At 40.7% G+C, this 21,284-nt stretch overlaps 1 protein-coding gene across 1 annotated transcript in view; it reads right to left on the reverse strand.

Moving 5' to 3' along the window:
* The window catches only part of Pggt1b (protein geranylgeranyltransferase type I subunit beta), a 41,639-nt gene that overhangs the window by 13,278 nt on the left and 7,077 nt on the right, over positions 1-21,284 (reverse strand). Inside the window, exons 3-7 of the mRNA XM_036204941.1 lie at positions 15,020-15,087; positions 11,903-12,054; positions 10,206-10,338; positions 3,124-3,169; positions 98-282 (exon numbers count right to left, since the gene is read on the reverse strand). Of these exons, the coding sequence (XP_036060834.1) occupies positions 98-282; positions 3,124-3,169; positions 10,206-10,338; positions 11,903-12,054; positions 15,020-15,087 (584 nt within the window). The remainder of the gene's footprint in view (positions 1-97; positions 283-3,123; positions 3,170-10,205; positions 10,339-11,902; positions 12,055-15,019; positions 15,088-21,284) is intronic.

Genomic DNA, 21,284 nt, shown 5'->3' on the forward strand with positions numbered 1-21,284 from the left:
TTAGCCTTATTATGGGTATGTAACAAGCCCTAAGTAAGTTTTAAGTGGGTATACACATCAAGTGGCTTGGGTTCCTCATTTCCATGGCTTCTCTTACCTTTAGAGTTGCTCCCACCCAGAATGAGTAACAGGTGTCAACAGGCTTATTAGGTCTTCCATGGTATCCATTCTGCTGCCTCATTATACACCACCTCTTTATCCTGTTTAGTTCTTTTTCTGAAAAAACTTCTTCCAATTTACCCATCAGGCACAGTGACGCAATGCCACAAAAGGTGGACCCTCCTGATGACAAAACACAAACTGTAAATTTCCGCTCAGATGTCTATGGACCTATGAAAGCAGTATACAAAATACGGGGAGAAGGGGAATGATCCTGTTAGCCTACAGGACAGCGAAATAAAATTTAATAACAAACCCGAGACACTAAACAATGAAACCTCCCATGTCAACTGACAAAATAGAATAAAATTTAAAATAATTTAAAGCTGTAAGAGGCATTATTCTTTTGGGCTTGGAACAAGATCAAGGACTCTGTTCCAAATTACACGATTTATACCAGAACTAACCCCCAAGCCTGCTTTTCAGTTCCTTTATGTCCATGGGATCTGTATTCAGGGAGGCAGCTGAGAATCGAGAGCATTTGAAAAGCAAACGGCTTCCTCAGACTTTCTTCTTGTCACTCCCTGCCCAATATAGTAAAACAGTATTTTTTTTTTTTTTTTTACTGTAGGGCTAGGCATTATTATCCAAGAGCCTTAAAGACAGGGGCAATATTATAGGTTCTGTACAGATCAAACTCACTGACCCAGATGGCTTTCTTACTCAATTTTATGGACTCTGTTAGCATTCATATTTGGTAGTTATTGGGAAGAATCTCCATCCTCTGAAATGTGTAACTTAAGGTAGTTAATAAGCATGCAGTCAGAGGTAAAGCAGGAAACTAAACACACTCACATAAACAGGTACATTTTATACTTAAGCACCATACTAAAAAGATAAGGAGAAGTAAGTTCATGGGAATTCAATGTTCAAAGAAAATTAAGGCCAAAGGGACTTAACATTTCTATTCTGGACTAAGAAGCAGAGATGTTTAAAAAGAACCATAGAATCAGAATCATTTATCTGAGCTTCCTATTATGAATCTTGAGAGACAAAAATAATATTATCCATCGCAAACTCAAACAGCTCAATCCTTGAAGAACACATTAAAACTCCAGCCCCGAAGTGGTCTGCTCCTGGTAAACTAGTGAGATACAGTGAGCAGCACACTTGACGATCAAGGCCCAGGTCACCGCTGCCTGCTCAGTCTCTCCTGACTCCATATATAGACCAAGCGAAAGACAGAATGAAACAACAGACGTAGAAAAAGGAGAAAAAGAACCCCCACCCCCACCCCACCCCACCCCACCAGATTACATATTTAGACTGGCGAGTAAGGAGTAAGAAAGAGCACATGAAAAGGCCACAATCTCATTAAGCTGAAACAGACAGTTCAAACTCAACTTTCCATGCAGGGGCACCACGTGCCCCAGAGGACAATCAATACAACATACACTAGCAACACAAGTATAATGAGGGGAGCTCAGGAAAGGAGATGGGAAGACTCATTTACAGCCTGACCGATAACAATGGCAAACAAACGCAGAATGAAGCCAGCATACAGAAATCAGATCGCACGTTCGGGGCTGGGTGGGGACAAATGAGTCTCACCATCAAGTGACTCAGAAACAAATGGAAAGGTCAAACTCAAACACCGGACACAAGCAGAAGCAGACACAGAGGACAACTGGCCCTACAGGAAAAAGCACCAGCAGAGAGGCTGCAGGTGTGAGTAAGTCTGGCGGCGATCCCTCCACAGCTCAGAGTGAGGGTCGCCAGGGGGCTGTGGGGCCTGAGCATGGGCAAAGCCCCTCTGCTCTACTCCTCTGAGACTCCATTCCATGTTCATTCGTGAGGAGTGTAATAGCTAATTCTGACTGTCAACCATCTGACAGGATGTGACTGACTATGGAAGTTTTACATTATGTTAGCTGAGGTGGGAAGACCCACCCTAGTGAGGACACCATTCCACGGTAGCATTCATCTCCCTGCTTCCTACCTGCAGGTGTGACTAGATGCCTCACTCTCCCACAACCACGACTTCTCCACGAGGACTACACCCTTTACAGTGAGCCAACATAACCCTCCTTCCACAGCTCTTTGTCAGGTATTCTGTCCCAATAACAATCAACTAAATACAGGTAGGTAAAGGCCTGTTCCTGTAATAGGTCCTTTTCCTTTGACTCCTCACAGTGGTTTGGCCTTTCTGACTGAACCGATCACTTACAAAGAAACCTGGTAACAGAGTGCTGGTATGCCAATTAAATAATAAGTAAATCATCAAATGATAGCTAGCACAGAGCAGCAGCTAAAGTACTTAGTAACTTCAACCACAGTGCACAGATCTGAGGTTGCACAATGGTGACAGGTGGGGACAATCATGCTAGCAGAGGGATGGTGGCAGCAAGTGGGCACAGCACAGCACATCAGTGACGAGGAGCCTCAAGCTCATCCGAGCCTCCAGCTTCTGGACTTACTTGCTCAAACACAGGAACGGAGGCCTGATCACTTCTGAACAGAGACTTTGATTTGAGAGGGCACATGTTTTTGATGCGCTAACAAACTTAATGGCTACCACCCCACTATTCTAGTCCTGTCCAAAATGAGGGAAAACGTGAGCAAACAGGCTAGTTCAACAGAAAGTGTATGTGATTATCACTAAGGATAATTATATTATGGAAGGGAAATAAAGTTTTTCATGTTCAATATTTCTTTTTTGGTTTAGTCTTTTGATTGTTATGCCAAAGAAAATAACCTGTTTTCTAATGATAGCCTAAGAAACAATACCAAGATACATTCATGCAGCTAACATTTTAACATATTACTAGAAATTTCTCTGGCCTGAATAATCTCTTAAAGATTAGTGATCTGAGGCTCCAAAGAGGTTAAGCACCACAGTGTGAAGGACAGATGTGGGAAATGACAACAGTCTTTCTACAGCAAGGGTTCGGACAGTCTGAGACTTTTTTGTGCTAAAGGTACCACATGCTATTTTAAAAGTACACACCATTTAAGAAGGCTTACCATGAGATTCAAGGCCCGCTCCTTGTGCCAGCCCATTGTCATAGGACTGAAAAAGAAAAACACTATTTAGTTTAATGGAGAATAATAATTCTAACAGTAGATAAGTTGCCAATAAGCTAACTGTTTTGATCTCTTTTATCTTTTAAAATAAGCACTTTCTCCAGAGCAGTAAAAGTGGACATTTGCAGTCTCCATTCTTCTCTTGTTCAGCAGGCTGAACCATGACGTGCTTTCACAAAGGGGCATCTGAGACCGTGTGTGTGTGTGGGGGGGGGGGTGTACTGCATACTCGGCTTCTGTCAATAACAATCCCCAACTCACACTCTTCCATGTGAGCAGACCATGAACAAAAACACAAGAACTTCATGCCAACTCAACTTCAGTCATTAAATAAACCTATTATGAGACACTTTTGGCTTACTAAGGATAGATGACAGCCATCTCAATTTCAAGGACTTCATATATCTTCCAAAATCAAAACAGTAAAGACAATAAAATTTCTACAACTCAAATTTTGCAGAGACATGTCTAAGCTTAGGATTATTTGCCTATAGAAACAGTACCAAATCTCAGCCAACTAGCTCTTACCAACATTTATAAAGACCAGTGATAATTTGTGAAGAATTATGAGGGAGAAGGAGGGGAGAACCATTAAGACTGATCTAAAACCACTGCCTAAGATTATTCTAAGAGTGAAAATACACAGTCTAGACTTTGCTCATATGAATCTCAGTTACCACAGTTTAAATAATAAAAAGACTCAAATCTTTGTAAACACACTAACTGCATACTATACAAGCTCTTTAGTCCACAAATCTTTACATATATAGAAACCATGCAGCAGCAGCATGACCCATTATAACATCTTTTTCAAACTCTGTTAGTAGTAGTCGCTGCTCCTTCTGTTAGCAAGGCTCTTTATCACCCCTGTGGGCCTTTAGCGCTGAGCCAATAAAGACGGGCTGGCCGTACCAGCAGCCTGAGAAAGCGCAAGTGAAGTAGGCAGGCAGTGTTCAAAGGCCGTGACTTCCAGACACGGAAAGTAAACACGGAGGAATGGGTCACTGAAGCATCAGGTAATGAAGGATAACTCAAGAGAAAAATGTAGAGCCCTGAGAAAAAGGAAGATTTCCTTTATGTCAGAAAAATCACAGACTATATATCATGTTTCCTGCAGTGATATATTGTGTACTTTACTTGAAGATCAGAGAACAGAACAAACCACTAGATTAAAACACAGATGCCAGATGCCAGGCAGTGGTGGCACACACCTTTAATCCTAGCATTCAGGAGGCAGAGATCTGTCTGGATCTCTGTGGGTTCAAAGCCACCCTGGACTACTACTCAATCTAAGAGAGAAACAGAGCCAGGCAGTGGTGCCACACACCTTTAATCCCAGTACTTGGGAATCAGACGCCTTTAATCCCAGCTCTTAAAATCTCATGCCTTAGATTGGGAAGCGCAACCTTTAACCCAGCACTAAGAAGGAAGTGCTATGGCTGGGCGGATAAAGGTGTATAGGGTGTGAGGAGACAGGAACTGAAGCTGTTCCGCTGGAGAGCTTTTGGCTGAGGACTCAGAGGTGTTCAGTCCGAGGATTCATGGAGTTGGTAATATGAGACGTGGCAGTAGCTTGTTCCTTTGTCTCTCTGATCTTTCAGGATTTACTCCAATATCTGGCTCCGGGTGTTTGTTTTGTTTTGTTTTTTTAAAGACCTATTAGATTTTGTGTTACAGTTCCCCCCATCACCAAATCACTCAAAGAAATCATACTTTGTTGCAATGAAAAGAGGGCAACCTGGGGCTGGAGAGATAGCCCTGTGGTTAGAGCACTTACTGCTCTCGGAGAAAACCCAGGCTCAGTTCTCAGCACCCACACAGTGGTTCACAACCATCTGTAACTCCAGTCCTGGGGGATTTGTTGGTTCTTCTGACCTCTGTGGGGTCCTGGACACACATGGTATACATAGACACACACACAAAATAAATATTTTTTTAAGAAAAGGAAAATGGGCAACCTTGAGCTCTCAATACTGTTAAGAGGAGAAAAATCTACTAAACAAAATATATCTAGTTACTGTGAATGAAAACACAACTCTCAGTCTATGAAAGCCAGCCTGTATAGACAAGAAACAGCCACAGAGATAGAAGGAAAGTAGGAAATTTAACCCAGCACCCAAAACTCAACTGCACATCCCCAAATAAACACTAAGAATATGAAAAGTAAATTACACATTAAAAACAGAGAGCTGGGGAAATACTCAGTCTGTAAAGTACCTATGTGCCAGGACCCACATAAAAGCCAGGCTCAGTGGCAGATGCCTGTACCCCAATGCTGGAGTAGCTAATGCCAAGACAGGGGATACCAATGAGCTGCAGGTTCAGTGACAGACTGTGTCACATGACAAAGGTAGAGAGCCACCGAGGAAGAACACCCAGTGTATCTACTCCAGCCTCCACACATGCACACACCCCCACACTAAGAAGTACAGACACACACACACACAAATAAGAAATGGACTAACAGTAGAAAGAAATAATGTGTTAAATGGTTTGAAGAAAAACAAACAAACAGAAAGAAACAAAAACAAAGTAAGAAAGATTTGCCAAGTGTAGAGAGATTAGCCAGTTGTGGTGGTGCATTCCTTTAATCCCAGCACTGAGGAGAAGGGCAGGCGGATATCTCTGTGAGTTCAAGGCCATCCTGGTCTACACAAGTTCCAGGACAGTCAGGGTTACAGAAATCCTCTGTCTCAAAAAGACAAACAAACAAAAACTCCAACAAAACAAAACAAGGACTAAATTACAGGACTCCTAGGGTGCAATTCTTTAAAATGAAAACACAAAAAGGAAAACCGAGAGGCTGAAGAGATGGCTCAGTGCTTAAGAGCATAGACTGCTTGGAGAGAAGACCCAAGTTCAGTCCCCAGCACCCACACGGGGAGGCTCACAACCACCTGCAACTCCAGTTCCAGGGGATCTAACTCCTTTTTACTTCTACAGTCACCTTGTACTCCTGTGCATAGCCCCTCCCTGCCCCGGCACACACAAAATTACAAGTAATAAAGCTCTTTCTAAAAGAGAAGGGAGATCAAATAAAGTCAAAAAGCAACCACGAATATAAAACAGATCTATGGAGGTAGAAATGGCGCAGAGATGGAGCGCAGCAGTAGAGTGCTTGCTTAGTATGCACCTGGCCCTGGGCTGGATCTTAAACACTACTTTGATCACCATCAAAAGAAGTAAAAATGCCAGAAAAAAAGTGGTTGAAATGAAAGACAAGCAAAGGACACATAGAAAATTGAAATACAGAGAACCTGAAACAAAGCAGGCTGGTGACAGTTCCTGGGAGTGCTTCCCCACCCTGCAGAGACCTAGGTCCCAGCACAGGAGGAGAGCAGGGGGACAGGACAGGACAGGACAAAGACAAGGGGCTTTTAAACAAGGGGCAAGGCTGTGTGGAAAAAGGCAAATTGGCTCATCTTTTTAAGTGTTCTTTTTTTCCTATAGAAGAAACAGGCAGCCGGGTGGTGGTGGCGCACGCCTGTAATCCCAGCACTTGGGAGGCAGAGTCAGGTGGATCTCTGTGAGTTCGAGGCCAGCCTGGTCTATAGAGCTAGTCCAGGACAGGCACCAAAGCTACAGAGAAACCCTGTCTCGGGGGGGGGGGGGGGGGGGAAGGAACAGGCTTACTGAAAACATTTTAAGGGCAGTGAGCTGAGCAGTAACAAGAGTACTACTCACAGCCTGGTCCATGTGGTCCATCTTTGCATGGGGTAGAAAGCAAAATATAGCTAATAAAATTGCATACGCACTTAGCTTTTGACAAAACAATTTACCTAAAGATCTATCTGTAATATATCAAAAGATATGCAGAAGGTTATCAATAACAGTACTGTTTGTAAGTAAAAAAATATACTGTCTATACAGCATAGTTGTAAACAGAGAATTTTAGAAGAGACTATGTTATAACCACATATTTAAGTAATGTAAAACTATAAGAAAAAATAAGGAAAACTGTGATTTTCAAGGCATATTATTCAAATTACCAAATTAACACACACACACACACACAAAAAAACAAGAAAGAAAAAGTAAAAAAGCAAATTACCAGAAAAGGTAACTGCAGTATATTATGACCTGCTTAAATAAATGATGTGTTTGTTTTTATGTGGGATAGTTTTGTCAACTTGACTAATCTATAATTAACTGAAACCCACATAGCTCAGTGCACTCGTGAGGGATTTTTCTTGATTGGATTATTTGAGGTGAGAAGACCCACCCTAAATCACCACATCTTCTGGTGGCAGCCCACATACAAAGACATGAGAGAAGGGAGCTTTTGCTTTTTGCCTACTTGCCCTTTACTCTCACTGGCAAGGTCATCCTGTTGCTAAGATATTCCTGCACCAGCATTAAAATCTACTTCTTCGGGATTCCAAAGTACACTGATGACTGCCTGAGGCATCTAGCTTCATAGCCACTCAACAACTACCAGATCCATGGCCTTCTTCCCATCAGGAGACGCCCACTGTTGAACTAACCAGGACAGTCCATGCAAGCCACTCTAATAAATTCCTGTTAGACATGCATGCATGTCTAATACAGACTAGGGCACCAGAAGTGGGTTATCCTGTTAGACATGCATGTATGTCTAATACAGACTAGGGCACCAGAAGTGGGTTATCCTGTTTGACATGCATGCATGTCTAATACAGACTAGGACACCAGAAGTGGGTTATCCTTTTAATAAGAAGTAAGAAGCAATGGATCTTCTCATCAAATGGAAATACAGGAAAGGTAAATGAGAAAATAATGTTACCTACAGAGTGAACAGGAACAAGATGGTAGGTCTGGGGGTTAAGAAAGGGTGGTAAATAAAGGGGACTAACAAGTTACACTTCTCAGAATTTTTCCTTTAATGTTCTGACATACAAAACCAGGTTGTTACACATATTAAGTAAATAATACTATAAGTAAATAAAGATCAACAACTTATGGGGAGTCTAAATGAATGAATACCTACAACAGGAATTTAAAAAGAAATAAATAAATCTAATCGTAGTTGGAATAAATAACTTATCAAAGATGGAAATTAAATAGATCCTATGAAGTAAACTGCAAGTTGGGCTTATCTGTACAGACTCATGGTTCTTAACATATAGGCTACTAAAAACACACAGAAGCAGCCTGTGTTTGCATGTATATGTATAAGATCTATACATACATACATATATATAAAACTTTCCTAGTCTGCTTGATGAGAATGGCCTAGAAGCAATACTATCTAATGTTAATAAGCACACTTAGAACCCAGATCCCTGTTTCTCAACAGTGTCCTTCAATAAGGACCAGGGCTTCTTCAAGAAATGCATGGTTGCAGGCCCAAGGCTAAGAAAAGGACAAGTGGAAGCTGAAGTATCTTGTCCCAGAAAGCAAGGAAGTCATCAAGGAATGAAGGGAACATGTCAAAAAAGTACTGACCCTGCCTGAAAAAGTTCTCACTGACCAAATCTGGAACAACCTGAGCATCAAAATATAATGTGTTTCTAGTTGCAACTATGATAAAACACTTTCACCAAAAGTAATGTAGGGGTTTATTTCAGCTTATAGTTCATCACTGAGGAAATCAGGGCAGGAACTCAAGCAGGAACTTGAAGCAGAAACCTGAAGCAGAAACCATGGAGGAATGTTGCTTGCTGGCTCAGAGGTTCAAGTTTCTAGCTTTCTTATATAGCTCAGGACCATCTGACCAGGGTGTGGGGCTGTCCACAGTGGGCTGGGTCCTCTTCCATCAATTAACAATCAAGACGATCTCCCACAGACACACCCACAGGCCAATCTGACCTACGCAATCCCTCACTTGAGATTTGTCAAGTTAACAGTTAACACTAACTAGGATAATGTGATACTGAAAGACTATATTCCATTGATTAAAATAAGAATACAGTCCACAGTATAAGTCTTTACAGTGTAAATAAAGAAATGAAGGCAGAAAGAGGCTTTTTATAATGGAATTTCCACTTATTATAGGATAGGTACTAGTGTAGGAAACCATGCACACTACAACATGGATGAATAAAAGGTTATGAGATACAGGCTACTTATTCTCCACATATTTTACCATGAAATGCCTAATAGTCACAAAAAGAAAAACACCAGTTTTACAGAGAAAACTAGCATATACCACTTTACCCAAGCAGGAAGAAATAGGACAAATAAACATTTACCACCCACCCCTAACACTTTCCTTCCTTCCTTCTACATCGCCCCCAACCCCCCATCCTTCCTCCCCTCCCTGGAATTCTCAGCCATCCTCCTGCCTCAGCCTCCAGACAGCTCAGATTATAGAAATAAGCTCAGGTCGTGGCTCTTTCCTCTTAAAACTCTTCAAAGTCTTTTCTTTTTGCAGTCACAAGTTTTAAACTCTGTATTATACATTCAATAAAATCCATGCATAAGGCACTCAAGAGGCAGAAGCAGAAGGATCTCTGTGAGCTGAACGTCAGTCAGAGCTACACAGTGAGACCCAATCTCAAAAACAAAACAAAACCAAACAAAACATCTGATGCATAGTTAAACCAATTCCAATCGGCTAGGAGCTCAGGCATTCCATTGTGAGATAGTAACAGATCTGCTAGAGGTTGAATTAATTAGCCTTAATCGGCTTAAGAACTCTCATCTGTAAATTGTGAACCCTCAAAGTTGGGAAGCGATAAGCCTGGAGAGCAGCTCTGCCACCCCTAATTTATCCAGAAGATGCAGGAACGAGAGGTGACCCTGGCTGTGGCTAAGCTCTCTTTATCACTGCTAGAATAAATTGTATTGTGTGAGAGGAACATTTCTAGTTATCATCTTCAAAATTAGATTAGAAAACACAGTAAGCACCAATTTTAATGGGTAAGAAACCAATATGCTCTTTGAGATTACTTCCATATGATGTTCTGAGAAACAATCCACCAAAAACCTCATCTTACGACTCTTATTTCTCAATCTTGATGAAAAGATGAGGCATTCATTATACTGCAGCCCTCAATCCCAGCAGTAAGCTCAACTGGTCCAGTTGTAACAACAGCACTCACCATACTTCTTCTAATGTAGCTGATGGCTTTCTTCATATCCATGCCTGACCAGCTGTTGAGCATATAGCAAATACAGGAGGCACAATACACAAACCTCATGTCATTTTCACTGCCTTCAGGAACAGCACAAAAACTGAAAACAAGGACATGAAGCTGCATTAAGATCCTTTACCTCAAGCCAGGAACATATGCCATGTGTCTTTACTCACAGAAACCTTTACTGCTGACTTGCCTCCCACCGCATTCCACAGGTATAAAATGACCGGAAATCACTTATGCTAATGAGTTGTCACTGCCCAGATACCACTATTCAGACTAAGTGCTTATTCCCAGTAACAAGTAGCAAGTAAAACCTCACACATATTATTTGGTAGTAAGAAACTGCTAAACCCAAATTTTATTATGTGAAATTTCTCCTCAATGTATGTATAGATAACTATTAATTGATCTATTATATTGAGTTTCATTATGTTTAGTTTGCAGGAGGTATTACCATGTTCCTGTCCTCTTGATGGCAGTAATCCAGGACAACAGCAGATTCTCAAATTTCCATTCATTATGTCTACAGTCACTTTTCCCTAGTCAAGAACAGTGTTCCAAAAACACTGACAAGGAAACAAGGACCACAGTGTACAGGGCAGGAACAGAACACAGCAGCAGACTGGTCTGCAGAGTCTTTTGACTGGAGATTATAGCTACCTACTTCATCACATTAACAACTTAAAACTGTTCATGACTTAAACTCTTACATAAACCACCAAGTGTTGTGAGAATTAACTTCTCTATCATTTAAATCATTCTCAATGAGCTGGAGAGCAAGCCACCTCACTTTGAACACAGTTTATAATGTGCTTTTGTGGTGATAGTGTGTTCCCCAAAATATTGTACACCCTAATAAACTTATCTGGGGTCAGAGAACAGAACAGCCACTAGATATAGAGGCCAGAAAATGGTGGCATACACAACTTTAATCCTAGCATTCCAGAGGCAAAGATCCTTTGTATCTCTGTGAGTTCAAAGGCACACTGGAAACAGCCAGGCATGGTAACAAGAGCCTTTAATCCCAGGAAGTGATGGCAGGAAGCAGAAAAGTATATAAGCCATGAAAACCAGGGACTAGAACTTGGTAAGCTTTAAGGCTTTTGAGCAGCAGCAGTTCAGCTGAGACCCATTCGGATGAGGACTTAGAAGCTTCCAATCTGAGGAAACAGGATCAGCTAAGGAACTGTCGAGGTGAGGAAGCTGTGGCTTATTCTGCTTCTCTGATCTTCCAGCGTTCACCCCAATACCTGGCTCCCGGTTTGTTTTCATTAATAAGACCTGTTAAGATTTGTGCTACATGCATTCCTTTCTTTCCCATCATTACTTTCAAGGATACTCAAACTAAATAGCTTATTTCAAAATATTTGTTTCATCCAGAAGGCAAATTAAAAAGAAAAAGGAGGTCTACTAGAAAGTGAGCTTCATTTTTGTTCATATAAAATGAGTAGGTACTTTTCCATTGTGTGACTGGGGGTCTATTCCAGGGCCTTCACACACTAATTATGCACTAACTCTTGAGTTGTATTTCCAGTCCTGGATAGTGCTATTAAGAGAATATGATCCTCCAAAGATCTACTATAGTATTATATCCAGTATATATTTTTAGTTCCTAATTGTTTTTATGTAAACATAAAATGATAACGAATAGTTCCTACCTCCCATCTTCAAGCTGAAGTGCTCTCAAGCCTGCTAAGCATGCTTCTTTATCTACTCGGCTTAAATCATCTCCAAGAATAACTAGACATGAAAGGCCAGTGTAGGTCATCGCTATGTGTCCACTGTCATAAGGATGAGCTGTTCCAGGGTTCTAAATTCAAAATTAATAGTATGTTAAATTAATTTAAATTTTAACATTTTATTTCATAAATGAGGTTTGACATGAGGTTTCAGTAAATGTTCCTTGTACCAATTTGTATAGATATCTACTTGAGGGAAAAAAAGCCTCAATTTTTACATGTCTCAATATGTCTTCTTACAAAGCTACATAATTTTCAAAATCTTATACTCCTCCAATTTTATGAAAATAGTTATGACATTTGAATAAATGTCATAACTTTGAAACGTTCTACTTAGTTCAAGCCTATATTTATAAAAATTATGTCTTATAAAGTTAAAAACTCATTCAATATTTTAAACAAAAAAATTATAAAAAGAAGTAAAATTTGGGCTTGGAATATAGCTCAGGGGTAAAGTGCTTGCCTACTGTGTGTTGGGGCTGTAGGTTTAATTCCCAGAGCTGTAAAAATAAATAAATAAATAAAAGTTATGATATATGGTACAAACCTAAATTCAATACATTAGTATTCACCACATAACCTTATTATTCTACTGTCATGAAGTCTAATCATTTCAACCTCTAATAAACATTAGCATTCAGAATATAATAAGTAATTGTAAGGACTTCAACTGTATAAGAAGAAGCAAGGTCACACAATCTCAGAAATAAACCACATTTAAGCTTCATATAAGGAATCTAGCCAATAAGGTTTGTGTATGTGTGTTAAAAAGGGTTAGCAACTTAATCCCACAATTTTCTTACACAGAGCAAATCTGCATGATATTCAATACCCTTTAAGCCTGAAGCCACCCACTGATCCACCCTTATATACAACTCTTTTACATGGTCTCACTAACACCAAACTAATTTTCATCTTAACACCTTTTAAGTCCCTCCTCAGAACTCAAGTCCTAATTTTCTTGACTATTCTATTTCACAGCTATAATGGCCATCTTGGAATGCCCAAAGCAGGTCTCATTTTTCAGTATTTAGACCAAACACCTGCTATTTTAAAAGAATGATAGGGAATCTGAATGTGAATTAAGTGTGAACTGTGACCTTTAGGAAAGCATATAACTACAATCCAGAGTCAGTCATTCAAGTGGTCATGAAGTAGATATGGTACTCAACAGATTTAAACAGGGACTCTTTCCTGCAGAAAGAGGGATAGTACAGATAAGGACAAGAAAATAAAAGTGAAGCAGGGAAGGAAAATCATGGGACATTAAAAGCATTACATAATTTAATAGAGTATAGGGTTTATGATGCAAAGTAAGTGAAAAGATTAAGCTGGGTGGATCCATAAGTGTCTATGGCCTGTCAAATTCTATACATATATTAGAATGTCACAGGTGGTTCAATGGTTTCTGAAAAAAAATGATGAAGCTGTTTTCTTTATATATGGTACTGGAAAAATCTCTTCCAGGTTCCTCAGGTTAGTATGCCTCATAGACTCTACACTACCATCCTCTATGATAGCTTTTTGTAGGCTTATGTGATTTCATATGAGTCTCTAGCTCCTGTTACCACAGAGATTCAGTGGAAGGCCATATACAGTGAGCCCTGGCTCCTCAGATGGGACAGACCAGGTACACTGAGAGCCAAAGTTGGGTTTCACAAGAACTTGAGAACCAGCAGCAAACAGTTCATTAAGAGAGATTATTTCTAAACTGTGCAGAGACTCAAAGGCAATGGTGCACATCTACAGTACCAGCTAATTGGGAGGCTTAAGCCCAGGATTTTAGGGTCAACTTGGGCAATATTGCAAGACTCTGTCTCAAAATAAATTTTAAAAATATGATATGAGATGCCTTTGAGGTAGAGATTATCTTGTGAAGATGTAATATAATATTTCACTGTTTTACACCAACAAGTACAGCTTACATCTGCACATGGTTTTGTACTACATAATAAACATCATTCCTTACGTCAAAACAGATAATTCTGCTCATATGACTAACCAGAAAGCCTCCCTTTATTCGGGGTTCGCTAAAGTTGGAAAATTCATGTATGAAAAAAAAAAGAAACACATTTTATGAATCCTTTGTTATCATACTCGCTGCTACCAGAGCACTCGATTGGAGACATCTTACTGATGTCATCTGACCATGATTCAGATAAGCCTGTCTACAGTTTAAGTGAAAAGAATAAAGCTCAAAGAGTTTCAACCAAATCTTGTCATCTCTACAATCACTGCTACTTATTCCAGAATCTTGAATCAAAGTAGAAATAACTGCAAGTTTCTCACCCCCTCCTGTAACTACACATGATTCTTGAAATTCTCAAGAGTAATCCCATACTGACCGATAACCATTCTACAGGCAGACGATATGAGCTTTCAGACACCTAGCTTGTGAGACCTCTTTGTAAAGAGGTGAGAGGGGGCAGGGATCTGGCTCAGGTGGGAGAGCCTGGCATGCTTAAGGCCCTGAGTCCCACACTGTACATCATGGTGAAAGAAAGGAAAGAAGGAAAACAACTTTTCTCCACTTCCCACGGTGAGAAACCTTGGTCACTCTGTCACAGTGGGTCATCCAGGGCTCGCTCTGGGCCCGCCCCTCCACTTCGTTAGCACCTCTTCTCTGTACACTGGCATGGGCTGGTTCAAAAGCCTCAGGCCCAAAGCGCAGCCCAGGTCCCCAGTCACTTCCTGGGGGGCAGCTCCCACTCTCCTGAGAACGCGAGCCCAGCACTAAGTCCTGAGGCACGGGAAGGTCACCGGCTTCACAGAAGTTCCTGAACACTGTATTTCCAGTTTCTCCAGGAAATCACTAATAACTTCTACACACACATAGTAATAAGAGATAAGTGTTGGTAACAACATAAATTTCTACATATATATGTGCCAAAAAAAACTAGGAAAGGGGCTAAAGGCTTCACTTAAGACATTTTTCTATTTAGCATACTGAACCTAGAAGCTTAGTTCTTTCTAAATGTCTTCATCTACTAAGTCTCTTTATGTCCTTTTCCTACATTCCAAATAAACAGAACTAACCTTTGATGGATTGAATGGAATACCCAGGTATGAAGAGCCTCGGAAACCACAGCGATTTAGATTTGACCCTAGAAAACAAAGCATGTGTGAAAATACAGTTTCTGTACAGAACCCAAAGCAGTTGAACCTGAGAATTGTTCCGTAACAGTATTTTAGTACCAAAGCTCCATTTCCTTCTACATGTACATATGGTGCACACAGGTGAGGGTGTACATGGCTGTGCACATGCAGACCAAGAGAGGATACTAGGGGTCTTCCTCTACTGCTGTTCACCTTATATTTAGAGACAGGGTCTCACTGAACCAGAAGCTCACTGCTCCAGCTACGCTAGCTAGCCCCTCACCTCCAACAGCTGGGGTTACAGGCATGCACAGCCATGCCAGGCTTTTATGTAGGTGCTGGGGGTTGAACTCAGGTCCCCTTGGTTTCTCAGCAAGTCCTCTTATACATTAAGGTCCACTGTCTCCACTTCTAAGTGAGATAATGTTGAAGGCTCATCAGAAAACAAGCCCAGAGGTTAAGTGACATGCTGGAGGTAACAGCCCACACAACAGGCTCAAGTCCACCTCGACTCACTGCTTCTTGACACATGAGTAAGCCAACGGGGTAAACTGTTCTATCACCCTAGATAAAATGCATATTCATATTTCAGTCTTAAACCTGTGTTCTGGGTGCCTGGCTTTGAAGTATGTACAATACTTGAGTTTACACTTGGTCTCTACTCAAAGTATACTTATCATTTTGTTTTTCTATCTCTAAGTTTTCCTTTTTCCAGATATATATGGGATATAAGTTGAGAACTTACAAGTGCATCTATAACTATGGGCTTAATGGCTGTTAGAAAATCAGTAAGCTAGATGTAAAAGGCAAGAATATATTAGCATACCAGAACTGCCAGCTAATGAAAACTCAAGATGGTTTAAAAATGGGCTTTGATGCCATAAACTCCCATCTTTATGACGGGTGGAGGGCTAAATCATAACGTCCCCATTCTGCTTCTCCAAACCAGGCAATCGCCTTGTTCAGCTTTCGCTTCCCTGAAACTCAGTGGTAGCTTATAAAGCTTTGCAGAAATGAGAAACTACCAAACCGAACACTCCCCGGCAATCATTTCTCTCTGTTGGCAGTAAATCAGTGAGCGTGTCGTGGTTTTGCTAAGACTAAAGTTGTAAGTCACTTAAGCTTTGTTAATGAACAACCAAAGCATACCCTCTGTCTAAGTGACACTACATCCCAGAATGTACAAGGACCCTCATGAGCAAGGTCAGATGCACAGAAGTGTCCAGCGCAGTGCGACGGTGAAAGTTCAAAAGTGACAGAATCATCTAACAGGCTTACGATACCATGCTGTGTCTGCTAAAGGGTGCATTATGCTAATTTGAAAGTAATTAGCAGTAAAACTAAATAACAACATGGAAATCTGTATCTGAACAAGAGAAAACAAAGGCTACAAAGCATGTGTATGATATTCATAATTAGACAAATGGTACATTCTTAACAGCCTGGAGGGAATAAGGAAAACAGCAGCTGTGTGGGAAGACAGGACCAGGGAGACTTCCATCCTCTGAGTCACTGTGGACAAGCAGTCACCACTGCAGGACCTTAAGACACATATTCACCATCTCACTGTGTCAGAGGATCAGAAGTCCAGCCCAAGTCTCCCAAGCTGCAATCAAAGCCTTCACTGCACGACCTTACTTACTGGAGGCTCTAGAGGGACAGTCCGCCTCCAGCTCGGTCACATTATTGGCAGATGAGTTTCCTGTTACTGTGCGGCTGATCTCAGTCTCACTGCGGGCTATTAGTTAGGAGCTCCCCTTGGCTCCTGAAGCCTCGCTTACAGTCTCTTACACACGAGACTCTTATCAGAGAACAGCTGTCACTCAAATTCTTTTCAAGATTAGTGTCCCTCTGGCTTTCTCTTCTGCTCTTTCATGACATCTTCTGACTGACCTGCTGTTCATGTAACTGTACTATACACACACACACACACACACACACACACACACAGAGAGAGAGAGAAAGAGAGAGAGAGAGAGAGAGAGAGAGAGAGAGAGATGATGTGTATGTGGAAGAGACCTATGGATATGCTGCATTTTAACATCAGATGATCATCCATAAAGTCCTGCAGAAGTACCCAATGTCTGACTGAAAAATGAATAAACAAGAATCTTTGGGACAGTTCAGTAGAATTTCACGCACCTCTCCACCTTTATCCTTTCATCGTGAGTTTGCTTTACGTACTTCAAGGTAGGTAAAAAGAGTCAAAGTGTCTCTCCCTGTGTGATCTGAATTGAACGTCAGCTTCCTCTTTTACTACCCCTTGTAAAGATCTGTATTGACTGGAGGCTTCGGCCTGGACACAGGAAACCCAACTCACACTCATGACCTTCTTCTAGTACTTGTGCTCTACGTGCCACTAACAACCTGTCTAAGTTGGTTCTCTTGTATGTCTGTCAGTCTGAGACAGAGTCTCATGTAGCTCAGGATGGCCTTCAAACTGTTTTACAGCAAGGCCTTGAGCTGCAGACTCTCCTGTCTCTGCTCCCCGGTGATGAGACCACAAGCATGCACCAGTGTGCCCAGCTGCAATTTCTTCCACTTCCTAAGTGGAACAGTAACATACTGCAAGGAGTATGCTGCAGGGTTCTTCTAAGGGATAAAGGATATGCTCAGGTTATAGCAGGGTCCATGGCTTAAAAAACAGTAACTATTTAAAATTGACCAATTAAATATTATCAAAAATAAAACAAAAGAAATGAAGAGCCCCTCACCCCTTTGTAATTTTTTAAAGAAAAATATCATCAAATTAAAAGCGTCCTTTCTTCTTTTCCAAATAGGAGCATACACTGTCACCATGAAAATCTATTTAGTCTTTAGAGACAATCACAACATAGGGAAGACAATGTATCATTTCTTCCCTCTTCTGAACTGCTTGTGGACTATGAAATTGGATGGAAAAAAATAGTTTCAATGTAAACAATAGCTCAAAGGAAGATCTTATTTCTCATGGCACATTTACCAATATTAAACTTAGTGCCCAAGAAAGATGACTTATTTATCAAACTGGTTTATCAGTCATACACTTAAGTACCAAGGTTGTGAAAATTATGTTCAATAAGAACATGTTTACCATTTTTAAGTTCATTGGGCATTCTCTTCTAGTTTTTGTCAAGCTTGTTTTCTACTGGCTTTTTCTTTATAATTCTAGAACTTAGCGCTTCATTATATTCAAGGATAATTGCAGTCTGCTCCAAACTTAACACTGCACACACTCTAGATGAGACTGAAGCTTTAGTCCAGAGCACCATCTAGCGTTTGTACTTAGCATCAACAAAACAAAAGAAAGTTCCTTGCACATAGTCTACTCAACGGGAACCGGTTGTACATAGAACTTGGTAAGATGTAGAAATATCTTGGTCCTATCTGAAGCTGACATGGAAACCATGAATATGAAGCCTAGACAGTCATATTTCAAGTTAAAACATATTGGCTAATGGACCTTCTACTTTTGTGGCACCAACTTCAAAGTCAAGAAATCTATGTTACAACAGAAATAAATAGATAACAGCAGAAGAGTCCAGGTGCATAAGAAAAACAAGAACTGAGTAGACGGGAATGCAACAAGCATATGAATTTGTTCATGGAATATGCATATGCATTTATGATAAAGTATTGGGGTTGTATTATCAGAGAACATGTTTACAATGTTGGCTTGAAAAATAAAACTGAGTTTTGCCTGATGATTGGGTAATATCTCACTTTAAAGGCTGTGGTTTGCTACTAAGTTCAAAATAAAGACCAATTATATGACAAGCATTAGAAGACAGTACATTTAGACAGTTTTAAAACAATACTGAGGTGGTAAGATGACTGACTTGTAGTCTTAAAACACTGTTGGCAGGGAAGATGGCTCACTGGGTAAAGGCACTGGCCAGGCAAGGCTTGTGACCCGAGTTTGAGCCCCAGAGCCCATGTAGAGGTGGAAGGAGAGTCCACTGCACAAACTTGTCCCTGACCTCCATAGGTGCTACGGCATGTGCATGTTCACTCACACACATGTATCACACAAACTTACAAAATGTGTAAGTTTAATGAGAATTTTAAAAAACATTTTAGAATTTAAAAAACAGCTCTAATCCCAGCTCTTGGAGGCTAAGGCAGGAGAACTGTGAGTTTGTGTTAAAACTGGGATACAAAGAACAAAACACAACAATCAAAAACACTGACTTCAACAAAGGGAGTTGACCTTCATAAGAAGCTTTTCATTTCCCTCTTTTAAGAGACAACTGTATTACAAAAGGTAAATATAATCCAAATTATATTTTGGCACATGTAGCTAAAGGCTATGCTTAGGTTATAGTAGCACCATTCCACTTTAAAAGCTAGGTTTCTGCACCGAGCAGGTAAAATTCCAGTGAGGAATGTGGTAATTTTATTTTAAAATGTGCACTTTTACAAATATATAAATAACTTTTCACAGTTCTCAAGAAACGCAAGGCTTTCTTATTAGGAGTATGCATTGTTCCCAATTCCTTGTTTCAAAGATGTCAAGAAAGACCCAAAGGAACTGCAAGTTGAATAGTTAGGCTGGGAATGTAGGTCATGGGAGAGCACTTGTCTAGCATGCTCCAGGCCTTGGTTCAACCCACAGCTCCACAAACCAAACAAATGAACGTGTGAAACAAACCAATCCATAGCTAGAAGGTGTTTTAATGTCTATTTTCCAAATTTCAAAAATTAGTTTTAGAACAAGACTGAGACAAATTAAAGAAACAGCAGAGATTTCTTAAGAGATTGGAGATTTAGAACTGATCTGAGCCAGAGACTGGCAGTCCTACAGACACAAGACTGGGGTGGGTTGAATCATCACACTTTTCAAACTGTCATTTCCAAACTACGGAGCGTGTCTCATTTAGCCCACATGAAACCACACCTACTACAAACAGAACACTGCTTTTTATTATTGCTGTTGTTATATTTTTTGTTTTTAAAGTAGCAATCAAAGAATGGTGGTGGCCTGATAATTCCAGAAAGTTGAGGCAGAAAGACCACAAGTTTGAGACTACCTCAGGCTAAATGGCAACTTCTAGTATCTTGTATCACAGTGAGAGCTTGCCTCAAAGGAAGAAAAAAAAAAAAAAAAAAGACAGACAGACAGACAAAGACAGCAGAGAGGGAGGAGCAATCTGAAAAAAAAAATTACTTAAAAAAAAGGAGGGAGGGAGGGAGGAAAGGAAGGAAGGAGCAAGGCAATAGGTATTGATGTTTCCCACTACCCCACGCATCTGCTATTATAGTTTCTAAGGAAAACGTCAATTCACTTACTGTCATGATGGCCTCAGAGTTACAGCATCTACTGCACTGAATCAATGGAGAACAGGAAAGTCTACCCTAGTGGTTCCTCCAGCATCATTACTGTCTGTGTTACTATGAACAAATTATGAAGCCTCTGGACCTCATTATCTTTATCTACAGAATGATGGGATGTAACTTCTCACTAGTGGTCAGGGAAGGGAGTATACAATTCACAACCTGACCCTGCTTCCTAAATATTTCCTCTGGTAAGAAGGGCCCAATGCTCCAAGCATCTCAGCACACTAATGAGATGCCAGCAGGGTATTTACAGTCCCAGAGTGGATGGCTGACTAAATCTTTACAATGTCTTTAAATGGCCCGCATGGCACTTAGGCAGTGAGGCAGCACTGAGACCCGGGAGCCGTCAGTCTAGTCCAACTCTATCTTTGTAACGTGTGTGCAAGGCCTCAGACACAACTTTTCTTAAGTAGTCATAATTCTGACCTCCTCAGATAATTTTACAATGAATTTGATCATAGCTATGACTCTCTCTTTTCCCTGACTCCTCCCTCCTTACCACCACCACCCCAAAACTCCAGTTCCTTTTGTTTTTCTTTTTCTGAGACAGGGTTTCTGTGTAGTCCTGGAACTACCTCTGTAGACCAGGCTGGCCTCAAACTCAGAGATCTGCCTGCCTCTACCTTCCCAGTGCTGGGATTAAAGGTGTGCAGCGCCACCACCTGGGTTTTTTGTTGTTTTTTTTTTAATAACCCCTGGACTCTAGTTTGTGCTGCCCATACAGTCTTTTTGTGGGGCCATCCACAAAAGAAAGTTTTACAAAGAACACTGTTCTGTCCCTCTTCCAGAAGGTACCAACTGGTCACAGCTCCTCAGTTAGGGGTGAGAGCTTATGAGCCCCTCCTCCTTCATGCTAGAATGTCAACTGACTTCATCTTGTGTAGGTCTT

Source organism: Onychomys torridus, chromosome 13 (genome assembly GCF_903995425.1).
Source record: "Onychomys torridus chromosome 13, mOncTor1.1, whole genome shotgun sequence".
Lineage (NCBI taxonomy): Eukaryota > Metazoa > Chordata > Mammalia > Rodentia > Cricetidae > Onychomys > Onychomys torridus.